The sequence below is a fragment of the Canis lupus genome, chromosome 5 (genome assembly GCF_048164855.1).
Source record: "Canis lupus baileyi chromosome 5, mCanLup2.hap1, whole genome shotgun sequence".
NCBI lineage: Eukaryota > Metazoa > Chordata > Mammalia > Carnivora > Canidae > Canis > Canis lupus.
In genome coordinates, this window is record NC_132842.1 from 48,703,930 (window position 1) to 48,722,583 (window position 18,654).

At 35.4% G+C, this 18,654-nt stretch overlaps 1 protein-coding gene and 1 pseudogene across 1 annotated transcript in view; both read left to right on the forward strand.

The window, feature by feature from the left end:
- Positions 1 to 18,654, forward strand: part of ZSWIM6 (zinc finger SWIM-type containing 6) — a 194,030-nt gene that overhangs the window by 160,505 nt on the left and 14,871 nt on the right. Inside the window, exons 5-8 of the mRNA XM_072826598.1 lie at positions 8,992 to 9,171; positions 13,473 to 13,649; positions 13,925 to 14,071; positions 17,697 to 17,843. Of these exons, the coding sequence (XP_072682699.1) occupies positions 8,992 to 9,171; positions 13,473 to 13,649; positions 13,925 to 14,071; positions 17,697 to 17,843 (651 nt within the window). The remainder of the gene's footprint in view (positions 1 to 8,991; positions 9,172 to 13,472; positions 13,650 to 13,924; positions 14,072 to 17,696; positions 17,844 to 18,654) is intronic.
- Positions 429 to 1,792, forward strand: LOC140633102 (cytochrome b-c1 complex subunit 7 pseudogene; annotated as a pseudogene).

Here is an 18,654-nt window from a genome sequence, read left to right on the forward strand (position 1 = left end):
TTTTCCTTTCCTTTCCTTTCCTTTCCTTTCCTTTCCTTTCCTTTCCTTTCCTTTCCTTTCCTTTTCTTTTCTTTCCTTTCTCCTTTCCTTTTTCCTTTCCTTTTTCCTTCCCTTTTTCCTTTCCTTTTTCCTTTTTCCCCTTTCCTTTCCTTTCCTTTTTCCTTTTTCCTTTTTCCTCCTTTCCTTTCCTTTCCTTTCCTTTCCTTTCCTTTCCTTTCCTTTCCTTTCCTTTCCTTTCCTTTCCTTTCCTTTTTCCTTTTTCCTTTTTCCTTTTTTCCTTTTTCCCCTTTCCTTTCCTTTCCTTTCCTTTCCTTTCCTTTCCTTTCCTTTCCTTTCCTTTCCTTTCCTTTCCTTTTCTTTCCTTCTTCTTTCCTTCTTCTTTCCTTCTTCTTTCCTTTCCTTCTTCTTTCTTAGAAAGGGAGAGAGAGACAGCAGAAGGGAGATGGGGACGGGGAGCTTTAAGCAGGCTCCATGCCCAGTGTGGATCCCAATGCTGGGCTTGCTCTCAGGACCCCGGGGATCATGACCTGATAATGAAGCTACTAGTCACAGCACATCTTGCAGGGCAACCTCTTGATTTTAGTTTTGTCTGATAAAGTATTCATTTAAGATTAGTAGAAATATACGATTAAAAACATCTTAGAAGAGAAACAGAAAATGTTCTTTTTTAAAAAGATTATTTATTAGAGAGTGAGAAATAAAGTGGGGGGAGGGTCAGAGAGAAAGGGAAAGAGTCTTAAGCAGAGTACATACACACTGACTCAGGGCTCCATTTCATGACCCTGAGCTAAAACCAAGAGTTGGACACTTAACTGCACCACCCAGGTGCCTTTGAAGTATTCTTAATTTTTAAGCATTAACTGTTGGCTATTATGATTTTACTTTTTAAAAAGATAATTTGATGATTTGGAAATTTTTTTAGTTCAGTGTAGCCTCTTAAGTATCAATGGCAATTTTTGATCCAATGTGTAGCTTTTATTTAATTACTTGTATGTAACTTTTTTCATGTTAGGGTAACCATCCACAACCTAAAACATGGTAAAGTTATATCCCATTTTCTAATGGGATTCCATGGAAAAGGCTATTAATTTCAGGTTCTTTAGGAACCATTTGGATTTGTCCCTTGCTTTGCAACAGTGTGTGGTCATGTTTCATTTGAAGCTCATTTTCCTGTTTCTGGGCATAGGAAAGGCCTAGGATTAATAAGGTGGTCATTTATGCAATGTCCTTTGGCTTGTTAGAGGATTTCTGTAGAAAGAATACTCGCTTAAATCTTTGGAGTACCAGTAGACAGTATTGTTTGATACAGATATTATGTAGCAGCAGTTTGCTTTAGACTTTACATACAGTAAGATTCTTACTGTACTGTAAAATATTGCTATAAATAATATAAAAATACATACACTTGTGGTTCTTGGATCATCATGGAGAGCAGGCTTGCCATTGCAGCATCCAGATAGGGCCCCAGGGATATTCAAAAATGGTATTATAGTGCTGCAGTGTTCAATAAACTGTGGGGTTAATGTAAGATGATACAATATGTGAAAATGATGGTGTAAAAGAAGCCATAAGAAGACTTCCTAAGAATCTTTATAATGATAGGATGATTTACATTAAGAGAGCACTGCAACTGACCATGAGGCAGCAGGTTTTCCCTAACGAGCAATGGACAGAATGTGAGGATAAATTCTACCTTGAATGATACCTGAAAGAGGTTAGGTGGGAAAAAGGAGAGAGCAAAAAATGAGCAAAGAAAGAATCATGTTTAAAAAAAAAAGAATCGTGTAGTTGAAATCTCTGGTTTCACCTGTCCTCAGAGTATTTTTATAAAGTTGGTTAAACCTGAAATGAACAACTAGAGAACTCTTTGAACTGGACAGCCCGGGTGGCTCAGTGGTCTAGTGCCACCTTCAGCCCAGGGTGTGACCCTGGAGACGGGATCGAGTCCCACATCAGGCTCTCCGCATGGAGCCTGCTTCTCCCTCTGCCTGTGTCTCTGCCTCTCTCTCTCTGTCTCTTGTGAATAAATAAATAAAATATTTAAAAAAAGAACTCTTTGAACTGTGAATGTATTACTTTAAATAAATGTCTATTATAATTATTAAAAATACATATTGTCTAAATATTTTGCAGTACAGTTTTGAGTTTGGACAAATGAATAGATTCCTGTAACAATAACTGCAATCAACATATGAAACAGTTACATCACCTCCAAAAATTCCCTCATACTGTCCCTGTGTGTCATTTCCATTGCTAACCCTTAATCCCTTGCATTGGTTATCAGTCCCTTAGGTTTTACCTTTTCTAAAATGTCCTATAAGTAATGAGAGTGTATGTATGTATACCTATACATATTCTTTTGATTCTGGTTTCCTTCATTTAGTATAATCCATTTGAGATGTTATGTGTACATCAGGGATTTGTTTCTTATTGCTGAGTAGTTATAAGTTGTACCAATGTGCCAATTTATCTGTCCATCAGTTGAAAGACATTCAGATTGTTTCCAGTCTTCTGCATTTATGAATAAAGCTGCTGTAGAGGCACCTTAACTCAGTTATGTGTCTAACTCTTGATTACGGCTCAGGTCATGATCTCAGGGTCCCGAGATTGGGGCCTTGCATCAGGCTCCATGCTGGGTGTGGAGCCTGCTTAAAGATTCTCTCTCTCCCAGTGTGATGTTGAATACTAGAGGTAAGAGCAGACATCTTTGCCTTGTTTAGATTTCAGGAAAAACGTTCAGTCTTTTTCAATTATGATGTTAATGTAGGATTTCTTTCACAGATGCCTTTATCAGGCTAAGTGATCTTCTGTTTTGCTGCGAGTTTTATTTATTATGAAGTAAAGTTGAATTTTGTCATTTACTTTTTCTGTTGAAGAAAATTAAAATTACTTTTTCTGCATCTGTTGAAATGGTCATGTTTTTTATTTTTTCCTTAATCTGTTAATATAGTGATTTACACTGATTGATTTTTTTTTTTTAAATGTCAAACCAACCTTGCTTTCCTGGGAAAAACTGTACTTAGTTGTGGTTTATTTTCCTTTTTGTATATTTCTTAATTATATTGTCTAATATTTTGTTGAGGTGTTTTACTCCTATGTTCATGAGGGATATTGATTTGTATTTATTGTAATATCTTTGGTTTTGGTATCAAGGTAGTGTTGGCCTCTTAAAATAAGTTGGAAGCCATTCCTTTCTCTGTTTGCAGGAGGATATTGTGTAGAATTGGTATTCTTTCTTAAATGTTTGGTAGAATTTTCCAGGGAAACCTCTGAACCTGCATTGTTAGAGATTTTTAATTACAGATTTAATTTCTTTAATAAATTTATTACTATTCAAGTTATTGCTTCTTGAGTGAACTTTGATGATTTTTGATTTTTTTAAGGAATTGATTTCTTTTATCCAGTTAGTAGAATTTATAGGCATAAAGTTGTTCATAGAATTCCATTATGAGCCTTTTAATGCCTCTCTGGGACCTATTATGATGTGCCCTCTTTTATTCCTGATACTGATAGTTTGTCTTTCTTTTTATTCTGATTGTAGCTTTATTGATTTTATTAATCTTTTTAAAGAACCAACTTTTGGTTTCATAGAATTTGAGGGGTGGGCAGTGTTCAATTCAAGTTATATCCTTCCTTCTATTTGCAGGCTTTGATTTCTCCTTCTCTTTCTAGTTTCTTAAGGTAGATATCTAGATTAGTGCTATGAGTCTTTTCTTCCTTTCCAGTATAAGTATTTAATACTCTACATTTCCCTCTGAACTCTTTTTAGCTATAGATCACAATTTTTGATGTATTTTATTTGTAATTTAATTCAGTACAGATTTTTCTTATCGCTTCCTCTTTTAGTCATGAGTTATTTATAAGTGTTATTTATTTTCTGTTACTGATTTCTGGTTTAATTCTGTCATATTAGAGAATATACCTTGCATGACTTCAGTTCTTTCAAATTTGTCAAAGTTTGTTTCATGGCCTAGAATGCAGGCTATCTTGGTGAATGTTCTTTGTGCATTTTAAAAAGAGTAGTATTTTGTTTTATTTTTTCTAGTAATGGTAGGTGAAATATTCTATAAACATCAGTGAAGCTAAATTGGTTGATAGTGTTTAGTTATTCTTCATCCTTGTTAATTTTCTTTGTACTTGTTTTATTAGTTATTGAAAAGGAGTATTAAAGTTTCTAAATATAAATATGAATTTGTCTATTTCTCCATTAAGCTAAATACTTTATATATTTTGAAGTCTTAATGTTAGGTTTAGCTTTACTCATGTAGGATTCTCATGTGTTTTTGGAGAACTGACCCTTTTATCCTATTATGTCTCACCTTATCTGAAATAAATATTCCTTGTTCACAAGTCTACTTTGTCTGATATTAATATTGCTACTTCAGCTTTATTTTGTAAGTGTTTGCATAGTATATCTTTTTTCCATCCTTTTCCATCTAATCCATCTATATCCTTATATTTAAAGTAGCTCGCTTATAGCATAGAGTTGGGTCTTGCTTTTTAATCTGATTTTACCATCTTTTTAAATTTCTGTGTTTAGACCATTTACATTTAATATGGTTATTGATGTAGTTGAATTTAACTCTACCATTTAATTACTTGTTTTCTGTTTATCCCCTTTTTTTCCTTTGTTCCTTTAATGCTTTCTCTTCTTTGCATTGTTCTAGCTTTTTTTAGTATTTTATTTAATCTATTGTCTTTTGTAGGGATCCCTGGGTGGCGCAGCGGTTTAGCGCCTGACTTTGGCCCAGGGCGCGATCCTGGAGACCCGGGATCAAATCCCACGTCAGGCTCCCGGTGCATGGAGCCTGCTTCTCCCTCTGCCTATGTCTCTGCCTCTCTCTCTCTCTGTGTGACTATCATAAATAAATAAATAAATTAATTAATTAAAAAAAAACTTTTATTGTCTTTTGTATTTGTATCTCTTTGTATCATTTTAATGGTTTTAGTATTAAACATACATAACTTTAACCAGTCTACTTTGAGTTGATATTTTCCCACTTTAAATAGAATGTAGAGTCTAAAATCTTATAGGTCCTTTTACTCTCCCTTCTTTATGTTACAGTTTTTATGTGTATTACATCTACATACATTTAAAATGCCACAAGGCAATGTTCAAATTGCTATTTTCAATAGTCATATTTATTTTAAATAACTTAAAAGGACAGAAACATTTTGTTATACGTAGTCAGGTATTTATCATTTCTATTGCTCTTCTTTTATTCCTATGTTTCCCAGTTTCCCTGTGGTATTATTTTTCTTTAGCATGCAGAACTACCTTTAGCATTTCTTCTAGAACAGATCTCTTTGGCAACAAATACTTTACTTTTCCCTGATGTGAGAACCCTTTATTTCACCATCAATCCTGAGCAATATTTTTGCTGGATATAGAATTTTGTGTTGACACTTCAGTTTCTTTCAACACTTTGAAAATATTGTTCCAGTGTCCTCTGTTGTCTGTGATTTGTGAGGAGAAATATCGAATTATTTGAGTCATTCTATGTATGATTTTTTTTATTATTTGCTTTCAAGATTTTGTTACTCTATCTTTGGTTTTCAGTGCTTTGATTATGAGATTTTGGGGCATGGCTTTCTTTTTTGCGGGGAGGCATGGCTTTCTTTGAATTTACCCTTTTTGTGGTTGGCTGAACTGCTTCTATAAAATTCATATATTTTTCCAAATTTGAAAATTTCAGTCATTATTTCTTCCACATTTTTCTGTATCTATGCCTCATCTCCTGGGACTCTACTGACACAAATGTTATACCTTTTGATAATTTCCCACTTGTCTTTAAGGTTTTCTTTGTTAAGATGAGACCATTATTATATTCACATTCACTAACTTTTCCCTTTCTCATATCCCTTTTGCCACCGATATCCCATCTAGTGAATTTCTTATTTCAGACATTTTTTTTTTCAGTTCTAAAGTTTCCATTTAGTTCTTTTTATAGTTTGTGTTTTACTCCTTTCATTAGTGTTTACCTTCATCTCATGGAGCATAGTTAAAATAAAGTTTCTGATTTATAATTCTAACATCTGGTTCATTTTAGTTGGCATCTGTTGATTGTTTTCTTCCTTTGAGAATTGATCACATTTCCCTGTTTCTTTGTAAGCCAAGTACTTTTGGATCCTTGACATTTTGAATACTGTGCTGTGAAAGTCTGGGTCTTTTTTTTTTTTTTTTTCAAAGATTTATTTATTTGAGAGAGAGAGCTACCAAAGAGAGAGAGAGGAGTGGCTGGGGTAAGGGGGAGAGGGAGAAGCGGGCTTCCCACTGAGCAGGGAGCCCCACTTGGAACTCTATCCCAGGATCCTGGGATCATGAACCTAACTGAAGGCATACATTTAACTGACTGAGTCACCCAGGCACCCCCTGAAAGTCTGGATCTTATTAAAATCCTCTGGAGAATTGTTTTGTTTTGTTTTTTAAAGATTTTATTTATTCATGTACTAGAGACACACAGAGAGAGCAGAGACACACACAGGCAGAGGGATAACTAGGCTCCATGCAGGGAGCCCGATGTGGGACTCAATCCCAGAACCCCAGGATCATGCCCTGAGAGGGAGGCAGCCGCTCAACCGCTGAGCCACCCAGGCGTCCCTTGTTATTGTTTTTAAAGCATACAATCAACAACTGGGGTAGATTAAGACCATGAGTTCTGTTTCACCTTCTTTGGATGACGATATCCATAGTTTTCAAAGCTTTGGCTCTGCTGCTGCCTTTGGTCTTTCTGGTCCACAGGACTTGGGCCTGTTGATAGATAGTATTTAGGGATCTACCTCTCCAACTCCTGAGTAGGAGGAGGGCCCCTTTTCTCAGTTTTCTCACCAACTAGATGAGATTTCTCTTAAGTTTTTGTTGTATGTGCCCTCTACAGAGTTTTCCTAATGGCACTAATCTTCTGTCCAAGCCAGGAGACAAAAGACGGGGGAAAAGTAACAGGAAATCAGCCTGATATAGCTTACTTCTTAAACTTTTATTTCTCCAGTCTGCTTGCCTTTATTTACTTTGTAGAGTACTTAGATTGCTGCTTTTTGTATTCATGGGGAGAGAGAAATTTAGTGGGTTTATTTCATTTTAACTGACCACATTTTGTTTTTAATTGGCATTTTAAAATAAAGAAATGTAATTTTTAAATATCTGTGGCTTAAGTCAGTTGTGGCAATTTTTATTTTCTATTGGTAAAAGTTACTTGATCCTTAAAACGTCAGATTCTATAATAGAAGAATTTTATAATTGCTAATTTTATTTATAATTGCTAATTTTATTGCTGGTTTTATTAAGTTTTTAATTTAATTTTTTAAAAGATTTTATTTATTCATGAGAGACACAGAAAGAGGGAGAGAAGCAGAGACACAGGCAGAGGGAGAAGCAGGCGCCATGCAAGGAGCCTTATGTGGGACTTGATCCTGGGTCTCCAGGATCATGCCCTGGGCCAAAGGCAGGCGCTAAACTGCTGAGCCACCCAGGGATCCTAAGTTTTTAATTTTAATTCCAACATAGTTAACATACAGTGTTATGTTAGTTTCAGATGTACAATATGGTGATTCAACAATTCTGTACATTACTCAGCGCCCATCATTGTAAGTGTACTCTTTAATCCCCATCACTTGTTTTATCCATCTTCCAACCTACCTCCCCGCTGGTAACCAATCAGTTTATTCTTTATAGTTAAGAATCTGTTTTTAAGTTTCTTCCTCCCCTTTTTTCCTTTGTTTTGTTTCTTAAATTGCACACATTAGTGAAATCATAAGGTTAAATACCTTATACTGTCTTTCTCTGACTGACTTAATTTCACTTAGCATTTATAATGTCTAGCTCCATCTGTATTGTTGCAAATGGCAATATTTCATTTTTATGGCTGAATAGTATTCCACTGTGTGTGTAAGTGTGTGTGTCCGTCAGTACACGCCACATCTTTATTCATTGATCTATTGATGGATACTTGGGAAGCTTGTTAATTTTAAATGTGGAAGAATGTAAAGCATCTCTTTTGGACAGAACAAACTGTTCATTTCTGTCTTTGTTTTTCACTTGGCTAACACAGTTGATTAAAATAGACACAGATACACGTACCTTTTCAAAGAAAAAGTTTTGTGAATGGGTCTGAAATACCAGAAATTAATAAAGTAAAACTTGAAATTTTAGGACTTGTGAAATAATTGTTTGAATTAGCTATCTCTTTGAAGAATGTAGAAAGGAATGATAATTTTTATCAGTACTTTATTCAAATTATGAGCTATACTATTTTTTTTTGAGCTATACTATCTAAATTCATTATAGCTTTTCCTTTGAAAAACAAGTGAAATTTTGATTGTTTCATGATTTCATTCACATAAAGACATAAATTTACTGATTTCACTTATAAGATCAGTTTCTGGTTAAATCATTTAGAGAAATATGTTTAAGTGAATTTTGGTTTGAAAAGATTTATTGATATATAAATATGCAAATTATTTGATATGCAGATATGCATACGAATTTAAAGACATACTAAAGTTTGGAAAGCTTATAAGAAGACTAGGAAACTATTTGTGTCCATTGTATACCTTTATGATTTTATTGTAAAAATGTAAGTTTAGTTTTTGCATTGAAGAACCATTTAGAGTGGTTTGTTGCAGCTTTCATATATAAATATATAAAACCTGTTTGTACATTAAAGTGGCAAATTGGACTGTAGGGTTGTATTCTTTATTGACATTTTTGTTCAAAATGTCACATAAGTAGGGAGATGATTATAGTTGGCCTTTGAAATATCTTTCATCTTTATGTGCAACAGTGTTTGGATCTTTGGTTGAAGTTTGGACTCTGTGGTCCTTCCATCAAACTCTGTATGAGATTTATGGCTTGAATTAAATAAGGAGAGAATTGAGTTGTAAAAATGATAGACCTGGGTCCATTCTGAAAGCATTTAAAATGTATCATTAAGTTATTAGAATTGGAAATTTTTCTAATTTTTGAAATTGACTTCCCTCCTCCCTTTAAATTAGGTGCTCTGTGGATGTGTATAGTTTTAAACCCCCACTGCAAATTGGAGCAGAAGGCCAGTTGGCTAAAACAGCTGAAAAAGTGGAACAGTGTTGATGTCTGTCCATGGGAAGATGGAAATCATGGCAGTGAATTACCCAACTTAACCAATGCTTTGCCTCAGGGTGCAAATGCCAACCAAGGTGAGACTGCAGTAATATTCTGCTCACTTTGTAGTTGCTTAATTGTAGATATATGCCTATAATAATAACTTATATGTAGGAAAATTATTTTGCCCACTAGAACTTAGTACAATTTAAGGACTTGATGTTTTGAATATGAACGTATGTATTTTTAATTTTTACCTGATCCTTTGTGTGTGTGTTTTCATATTAGGATACAGATGGATATTATACTTTTATGTATTAGTATGTGTCAAAATTCCCTATTAATTATTTACTTTGGGAAATAATGTAAAAAGTCATGGAATAGGGTGGTAATATATTACCTTGTAAAAAAAATAAATATCGAGAGGCTTGAAAACTGTGTGTTTTTATCGCTGTTGGTGCAACCCAATTTGTATTTGAGTTACTGTGTAATTTGATCAGTTAAAAATTGTTAGTTTTAAAATAAAGCAAGTAAATGTTTATGACTGTGCTGGAGGGGCATGGGATGCTGTTGGCTTTTGGAGTAGGAGAATTCTTTATTGTAAAGGATTGTTCAGCATACTTGTTCCCACCTACTATAAGCTAGTAGTGCTCGCCAGTCTTGGGGACAGCTGAGAGATGCTCTCAGACATTTCCATATGTCCTCTTATGCTGTTTTTCTCCAGCTTCTCCTTTTCTGTTGGGCCTACCTATTTAGCTCAAGTTCTTCTCATCTTCAAAAAAAACCAAATCTTTCCTTGGCCTCATTTTCCTTTCCAGCTACTATACTATTTTATCCTCTCTTTCAGAACCAAGTCCTTAAGGAACTTAAGTCTTACAAATAAAATTTTCATTCACTTTTTCATGTCATTATTTATGTGTCTTTGTGCTTTTTGGGGTTCAGGGGGAAGGATGCTGTGGGGGATTTGACCGACTTGAACGTTGTGATCCATGTAAGGTGGGAGTTACATTACACTGAAAGGATCCAGAACAGAGATTTTCATTCTGTATAGGCTGGCCCTGTATGGAGTTGGTATTACTAGAGTGAGTCGGACATTGTGTTGAGTATGAATGTTAGAATAGTGTTTTCAATCCCTACAAAGAAAGAAAATGAGATGTATTACTCCACAGGGATTTGTCTAATCAAAAAGAAGTTTTAGGACTTGGAAAAGTTGATTATCTGGCCTTGCTTTGTCTGGAAATATATGTCTTGGGAATTTAGTATTTTTATTGCCCGTGATCATTTTGTTTAATAATTTCGAAGAAAATTAGTTTATCCCAGTTTTCTTCCAGAAGCTTAGGATTTTCAAGTTCAACAATTCAACATTTATTTTCTTCCATTGCTAGGAAAGTGTTTCCCTATACATAGGTAATTACTTTAATCTCCTTTTCCTTAACTATATTTGGAAGTTTCACTCCCACCTGCTTTTTGGTACTGCCATCCTAACATTTTACAGTTTATTTTACTTTGCATCTGGTCACTTTCCCTTTGATTAAACATAAATATTCCATAGGCTTTGGAGAGCCTTTAAGAAAGTGGTCTAGACTCCAGATGAAACAGGTTATTTTGTGTATGGTTTGGTCTAAGCATAGAAGTCAAAATCCATTCTAAGGGCAACATTTCTCACTGTTGGGCCTGAAGGCACCAGGGTTCCTGTCTTTAGCAGAATATCCACATCCTCCAGCAGAAGAGATATCTCTACAGAGGGACTCTGATGTTTAGCCTGCAGTACTTCTGCTGGAGTACTGAGTAGGCTTGGTAGGGGAGAGTCTGCGGTAGCCAGCAGAGCCCAGCTGCCACACATTGCAGCTGGGTAGAGTGTGTACATGACGTAGGCCGTGGGCAGAATTGGTTGTGTTGGCACATTGGAGTGAATATTTAGGGGGAATCAGGCCTTGTCTTTGCTAAGGTTATTTGTTAGAGTTAATTAACAACAACAGCAACATTAAAATCTACACTCTGAAAGAGTAGGGTTTTTTTTACATATGCCAGAATGATAGCCAATTTTTTTATTTTAATTTTTTGATAAAAGAGCTATTAGTTTCTCCCTTTTTATATTTCTGAATTTCCCAAATTTTCTTTTATCAGCATGTATTAATATTATACCTACTTTATTCAAGATTTTAAAAATAAATTTGTATATGTATCATTTTGAAAATTTGGGGTTTTTTTCCATCTTGATGCAAAAGTCTCCAAAAAAATTTTCATTTTTCATCTTGTTGCAAAAATTAAAAAAACCCACAAACCTACAAACATGTAAAAAAATTGACTATAATTTCAATGCTAATCAAATTTTGTGTATCTTCGTTAATCATTGTCTATGTACATAATCTTTATTTCCCATGTTATTAGAGACTATATCTTACATTTTCATTTAGTTATTATTTCATTAGTATTTAGCCTTGTTTTCTTTTTTTTTTTTCTATTCAGAGGAGCTAGAATACTTAGCCTTTTTTGTTGTTGTTAGAATTGGTTTTATTGATCTTATGTAGCTAACCACCATTCAAAGTGTGGTGTATTCCTACACCTTCTCTTTGCTCCTACAGTTACATACAAACATGTGAGAAGTTAAGGGTTTTGCTTTTTTTTTCAAATGGAGTCATGGTCTACCACTTACTTTTTTATTATTGATTACCACAGTGAGCCAAATTGAGAGGTAGAACTCTAATTTTTTAAATACATGCATAATACTAAGATGCTTTTTCAAGGTCTCCTTTTAGTTTTAAGTTCTGTTTCGGAAATGACAGAGCCACTTAAAATGTGTAAAATTTGAACTTGGGAATATTTTAACAAATGACAGTGAGAGGTAATGGAACCAGTTTCTTGTCAGGTAGGACTATCTTTGCTCAGCAAAAAGCCCTGATAGATTCAAAGGCCCTTAAATGTAGGGTCACTCCTCCTGTTTGCAAGGTGTGCTCCTCTGTGTACTAGGCAAGGGCCATAAGAGATCCATGCCTCTCTAATCATGCTGTCATACATTTTGATATGTCTCCCATTCAAATACAGATATCTAAGTTGACCTGAAGCCAAGCTGGAGTAATGTCTCTTATCTGTTAAAGACCTCTCAAAGCCTTTCACAACAGCTGAAATAGCTGAATTTAGAGTGTGGATATTTATGTCTTGATTTTCACTGCCATTGCCTGGCCATGTGACCTTGGCAAGTTATGTCACTTCTCTTGGTTTTCAGTTCCTTCTACAGAATTAGAGGAGTTGCACTTGACAAATTCCCAGAGTTCTCATTTTGGTTGTTTTTTGGGTTTTAAGATTCCCTTTTTGCCTTTGCCTAGCCAAGGCTCCAGTTTGCTTCTCATTGAGTTAGGCCTCAGTACAGTGAGGGATAATACTTGAGCAACAGAAAATACACATAAATAAGCATAGTTTGTTACCCTGATTTTTCAATTGAGGCTCGCTAAGGTTTGTGCCACAGTTGAAGGTAAGTCTGGAGTGGAGACCCAAGGGGTGGGATTGTAGTTACAGTATTTGAACCCTGTTATCCACAAGAACTGAATAATCCCAGGAGTTGGGATGAGAATATTCTTTATTCCCCAAACATTTCTTTTCTCCGTCAGGTCCTGAAACTTGAATCCTCTTCGGAGTGTATGCTTCTGCTCTTTTGTGATGCCCCGGCATACACTATGCTGGGGACATCACACCAGTCATGGAACCTGCACAGGAGTCAGGAGGCAGCCTGTAGGGGCAAGGTAAGTGCGCTGGTTTGTTTTGTAGCTATGTTGTGTGGCTTTGTGAAATGTTAAATATATGCATTTATGCCCTTTGGGATATAAAGTGGCATTTAATCATTATATCCCAAGAAGCATAATAGTTTTAATTGTGCAAAACCGCACAATATAGTTAAAAAATACAACCAAAAGCACAACCCTTCTGCATATCTTTAAAGGCTGATTGCATCTTCCTGAAAGGTTCCATGGCTGGTGTCGCATCTCTTGCATAGTGTTTGTGAGAGCTGTTGATCCCATCAGGGCAGCCCACCACAGCACCTCAGAAGTGGGGAGCAGTGAGTTTTCATGTGATTTTTGTGCCGAGTGCCTCCTCTGAGTGTATTTGGCATGGAAACTAGACTTGACACTTCTTTTTGCAGGATGCCTTTAACCTTAGCTTTGATGGCTGCAGAGTGTTTGTGTTTGATAAAACAAGTGAGTGGATGGTGGCTCTTTGGGCTGATTTGCCTCCTTAGTACTTTAGGACATGAGAATATTCACCCTTCATCCTTCTGCTTAGGGGGTGCAGGATAGTGTGTGTGGGTGTGCTCATGAACATCTGGCCACAGAATGGTATGACTGATTTATTTACATGTGAATAATAGCTGACACGGCTTTCTGAATTGTGGAAAAAACAGATTCATCGAACAGGCCACATCGGACAGTGTTCACCCGAGCCATCGAGGCATGCGATCTCCACTGGCAGGATAGCCACTTGCAGCACATTATCAGCAGTGACCTATACACCAACTACTGTTACCATGACGACACTGAAAACTCCCTCTTTGACTCCCGCGGGTGGCCCCTCTGGCATGGTAAGTGGCCAAACCGGAAAGACATTTCCATGACTTACTTCTTTGTTTCGTTTCTATAGCATTATTGGAGTGGGAGGTGGAGAGTTGAGGGATTCAATGGGAGATGGATGAATGCTTGGCAGTAGGAGCTGAGCGTTTCATTCAAATCCAAGTTCAGAAATGGTTCCTTGTGTCTTTTTAATAGTATTTTGGGAAAAAACATCTTACTACTTAAATGCGATTTTTGTAGATCTGTCTGACGATGGCAACTTTCTCCCCTTAACTTTTTGTTTTAGAACACGTTCCTACAGCTTGTGCAAGAGTGGATGCATTACGTTCTCATGGGTATCCCAGAGAAGCACTGAGATTAGCAATAGCTATTGTTAACACGTTAAGACGACAGCAACAGAAACAGTTGGAAATGTTCCGAACTCAAAAAAAAGGTGAATGTGAAGGAGTTTGTTTCCATTGGAATGGGATTCTTGGTGACGACATCACTAGATTTTGTCCCCTTTTAGAGAGATAGCTTTTAAAATTAGAGCAATGGAGATGACTTTACTCACTACTCATTTAGAATATTTCATAGCTGATCTGCAAGAAATTTTAGGCTTATTTTTTCCTGATTGCATGTGTATGAAATAAGATTCTAAAAAACATTTCTTAGGTTAGTTAATTCTTTAGGGGGATAATTTTTTATTGTTCAAGTAATTATTTAGTGTGTCTGAATTATTGAAAATGCCAGTTAGCCAATTCTCTGATTTTGTGAAAGTGCATTTTCATTCTAACAGTAAGGGGTCTAGGGTCAGACTGTTTGAATCCTAGCCCTAGGTCCTAGCTGGCAGTGACATGAAGCTCTGTGATTTAGATTCCTCATCTGTGGAATGGTCTTCAGTAGAGACTGGTCTCTTAGAGTTGTTGAAAAAAATTAAACTAGTTAATTCCTGTTAAGCTCTTAAAAGAGCCTGGCATAGTGTGTAAGCACTCTAAAACTTTTTAGCTATAACAATTTGTATTTCAGGATATGGTATTTATTTTAAGTGATCAGAACTCCTGTATTTTTCAAATTCTGTAAATAACATTTGATGAACTGCCAACTGCCAACACATTTCAGTTTAACTTCTCTTTATCTTAGTTTACTATTAATCTTTTAAATTTTAAAGTATTACTGAGTAATAGCATTTGCAGAGAGTTATATTACATGCATAAGGCTCTGATCAGAAAAAGAAATATATATGCTTTTTCTGTTTAATCGATGCACTTCTTGTTCCTTCTATAGGTATAAATCTTTTTGTGTGTCTTTGATTAGGTTTGTTTTTTCAGTCTGGAGTTTTCTTATTCAGAGAGATATTTTTAGTACCTGGGTTTTTTGGTGTTGTTTTTTGTTTTTTGTTTTTTTTTTAGTCCTGTTTTTGTTTAATCCTTCTGTGATTATACACACACCAAGGGTACAGCTGAAATTTATCAAGAGTTGTTGAAATGAGCTGAAGGTTAGAGTGAGTGAGTGTTGTAACTTTTAGTACCATCTGTCTGTATCAGAATTACTATAAATGTTAACTAACATTTAATTCACTTATATGATGAAAGAAAAATTTGAAGTTAAAATTTGAACCAGAAGAAGGGGAGCTCAAATGGAATTGGAATGTAATAATATCCTGGTGATCACTATTGTGTCCATTTCTTCATGTTCTTCACAACATAACAGGTTACCAGATATGTTTGCAAAATATATTCCTTGAACCTTTGGAAATTTTTTTTGCAATCACTCTTCCCCCAAACACAATCTATAGCCAAAAGGTAGCTACTTCTGCAAAATATAAAGGATAGTAATATTCAGGGTAAGAGAGGGTGAGGTACTTTTTATACTGCAAAATTAAAGCTAGCTAGGTTAGGATGATTATCAGATTTTAAAATCATAAACTTTTTGGGATCCCTGGGTGGCGCAGCGGTTTGGCGCCTGCCTTTGGCCCAGGGCGCGATCCTGGAGACCCGGGATCGAATCCCACATCGGGGATGTGGTGCATGGAGCCTGCTTCTCCCTCTGCCTCTGTCTCTGTGCCCCTCTCTCTCTCTCTCTGTGACTATCATAAATAAATTAAAAAAAAAAATTAAAAAAAAAATAAAATAAAATCATAAACTTTTTAAAGAAATGTTTTTAAATGAAAAATATTACAATATCTATGAATTGAAAGTGTAAAAAATGTTAGTTTGTGTAACTGAATTAAAATATATGTTAAGTTAGACTCCTTTAATTGTCTTTAAAACCACTCTTACACCCATTTCTCTTTTATCTTATGAGGAGTGAAAAGTTATTTCAGGCTACTCTTAGGTACTACTGTCTCTATACCTTTATCTCTCCCTCTTTTTTACTTTTTTGTCCATATTTAAAGAATAGGTTTTTCACAGCTGTTATAATTCCAAATTGCTATGACAATTATTTGTTATGTGGTCAAGATTAGTAAGTATATACCTTGTACATTTTCAATACTATTTGGCATAATATGTCAGGTTTTCTTGTTGTTAATTGAGATATAATTGATGTATAACATCATATTCAGGTATATAATAGAATTCTATTTATATATTTCAAAATGATCACCACAGTAAGTCTAGTTATTATCTGTCACCATACATGATTACACTTTTTTTTCTTGTGATGAGAACTTTCAAGATTTATTCTTAGCAACTTTCAAAAATAGAATACAGTATTATTAACTATAGTTGTCATGCTGTACATCACCATGACTTGTTCATTGTATAAGTGGAAGTTTGTACCTTTTCCCCGTTTACTTCTTTTCACCTGCATCCACCCCTGCCTATCAGTTTGTTCTCTGTATCTAGAAGCTTGGGTTTTTTTAGATTCCACATTAAAGGGAAATCATATGGTATTTGTCTTTCTTTGTCTGACTTAGGTTTACTTAGCTTCTTGATTTTGAAAAAAAAAATTATACTCCTTTTTGAAATTTGTTTCCCTCATTTTTGTGTTGTTTTCACTAAGTTTTGTGTGGAAAAAAAAGAGGAAATACCTCATAAAATTTGCTCTGTTGTTTCCATTGCTTGTAATAGATTTATGTAACTACAACACTTCCTTTCACCATATAGATTTATACACACACACACACACACACACACACATTGTGCCAGGCTTCTTCACTGTTATGTACTGGTAGTTGATAGTCCAAAACCAGAAGACTTCTAAAAGAATATTGGATTCATGGAATGGTTCTTTAGCTATTTATAAAAAGCCAGTATTTGTCTTGGATAATTTATATTGTTTATAGATTTCATTATATTTTCCTTTAAGAAGAAGCTACTATTATTTATTTAGTAAATATTTGGATGTAAAGCATTGCATTCTTTACGAAAAGAAACATATCTTAAAATATTTGTAGCTTTTTTTCTCAGGACTTTACAATTTAACTTAAGGACTTTGAAAGTACTACCATTCTGCAAAGAAAATGAAAAGGATGTTTCATCCAAATTATATGTTACCTTCTGCTATAGTTTCCCTTTGTGGCAAAGGCCCTCACTTAAATGGCGTACAGATCCATGATAATGAGGCCTTCCATAGGTGCAAAGGGAGTAGTTTAATGATATCCATAGGGGAATCTAGATTGGACCCAGGTTACTGCTGCCTTCTGATCTCCGGTGTAGAGGACTTAGTGAACATTGACTTTAAGGTTATCTTCTTAATATAGTTAGCAAGTGATCATTCCAGGGAGACTTCCTAGTCTTCTCTAATGCCACTTTTGGGAAAGTGAGGGAAGTGGTTCCTTGCTTCTCAGGTGAAAATTTGGAACTTATTTTTCCTCATACAACATTGTTTAATAGCATAAATAGGTTAACCCAGTACCTTAGGCACATGAATTAATGTTTGGGGGCGGTCCTGGAAAATTGACACTATTTATACTGATTTAACAGATGAACTCTATGAGCACAAAATAGTTAACATGTTAGGGATTATGTGTACCTAATTGAATTCAGTACTAATTTGTTAGAATGCCACTATTAAATGGTAAAGCCTCTCATCTTCTACTTGTCTCCATCTCTCAATTCCCTTTTCTTACACAGAGCTACCCCATAAAAGCATCACTTCGATAACCAATCTCGAGGGCTGGGTTGGACACCCCCTGGACCCCGTGGGCACTCTTTTCAGCAGCCTCATGGAAGCCTGCCGAATTGATGATGAAAATTTCTCTGGGTTCTCGGATTTTACAGGTAACACCAGTAGCATTCATTTCGTGTGCTTTTTTCTCTTTAAACCCTGAATGGCATTGGTCATTGTTTTTTTCACAGGTTTTTTTCTGAATCCATATAGTTACTAGTACTTATGGTTAGCAAGGGAGCAAGGAAATGGGTGCTCCTGTTGCTTTGTGGAGGCTTTATAAACTAGGAAAATTCTGTCTTAGAAGCAACAGTTGGCAGCATGTGTTAAGAACCTAAAAAATGTTTATTTTCTTCTAGCCATTGATTCTGCATCTGAGAATTTATCTGCATTTATGGCTGTTTTCCAGTCTCAAGATTTAAAATAAAGATGTGTACCAAAGCATTTAGAACTAGAAATTTAGTTGCTTTTTAAATTTGTCTACATCAGAAGTTACTTGTCACTTAAATGGGTTGTAGTCTCCTGTAAGAGAAGTATCTAATGTCACTCAGAAGTGTTTTACATCACACATTCCTATAAAGCAGTGTTTTGAGATTTCTCTCTGGCCTCTTGAGACTAAAGAATCATCCCTAAAATGACTGCCTTTGGGCTGTGAGCAGAGGTTTGGGAGGCAGGAATGGTTGTCCCTCTGCTGCTCTTATACCTGGGTAGACTCAGAGGAGTAATTATATTGAGCCTCCATAATTTCTCCTGTGGTGTCTGCTTTCATGGATTATGGGTGCCCCAAACTCCTTCAGGATGGTGAAAGGTATGATTCTGAATTCACTTTCCTTGGGAGTTCAATGGTTGAAGTTTATTAATATTTCTAAGAGAAACACTTTAAGATAAGAGAATGCCCAAAGAATCATTCCTCTTTTGTTAACT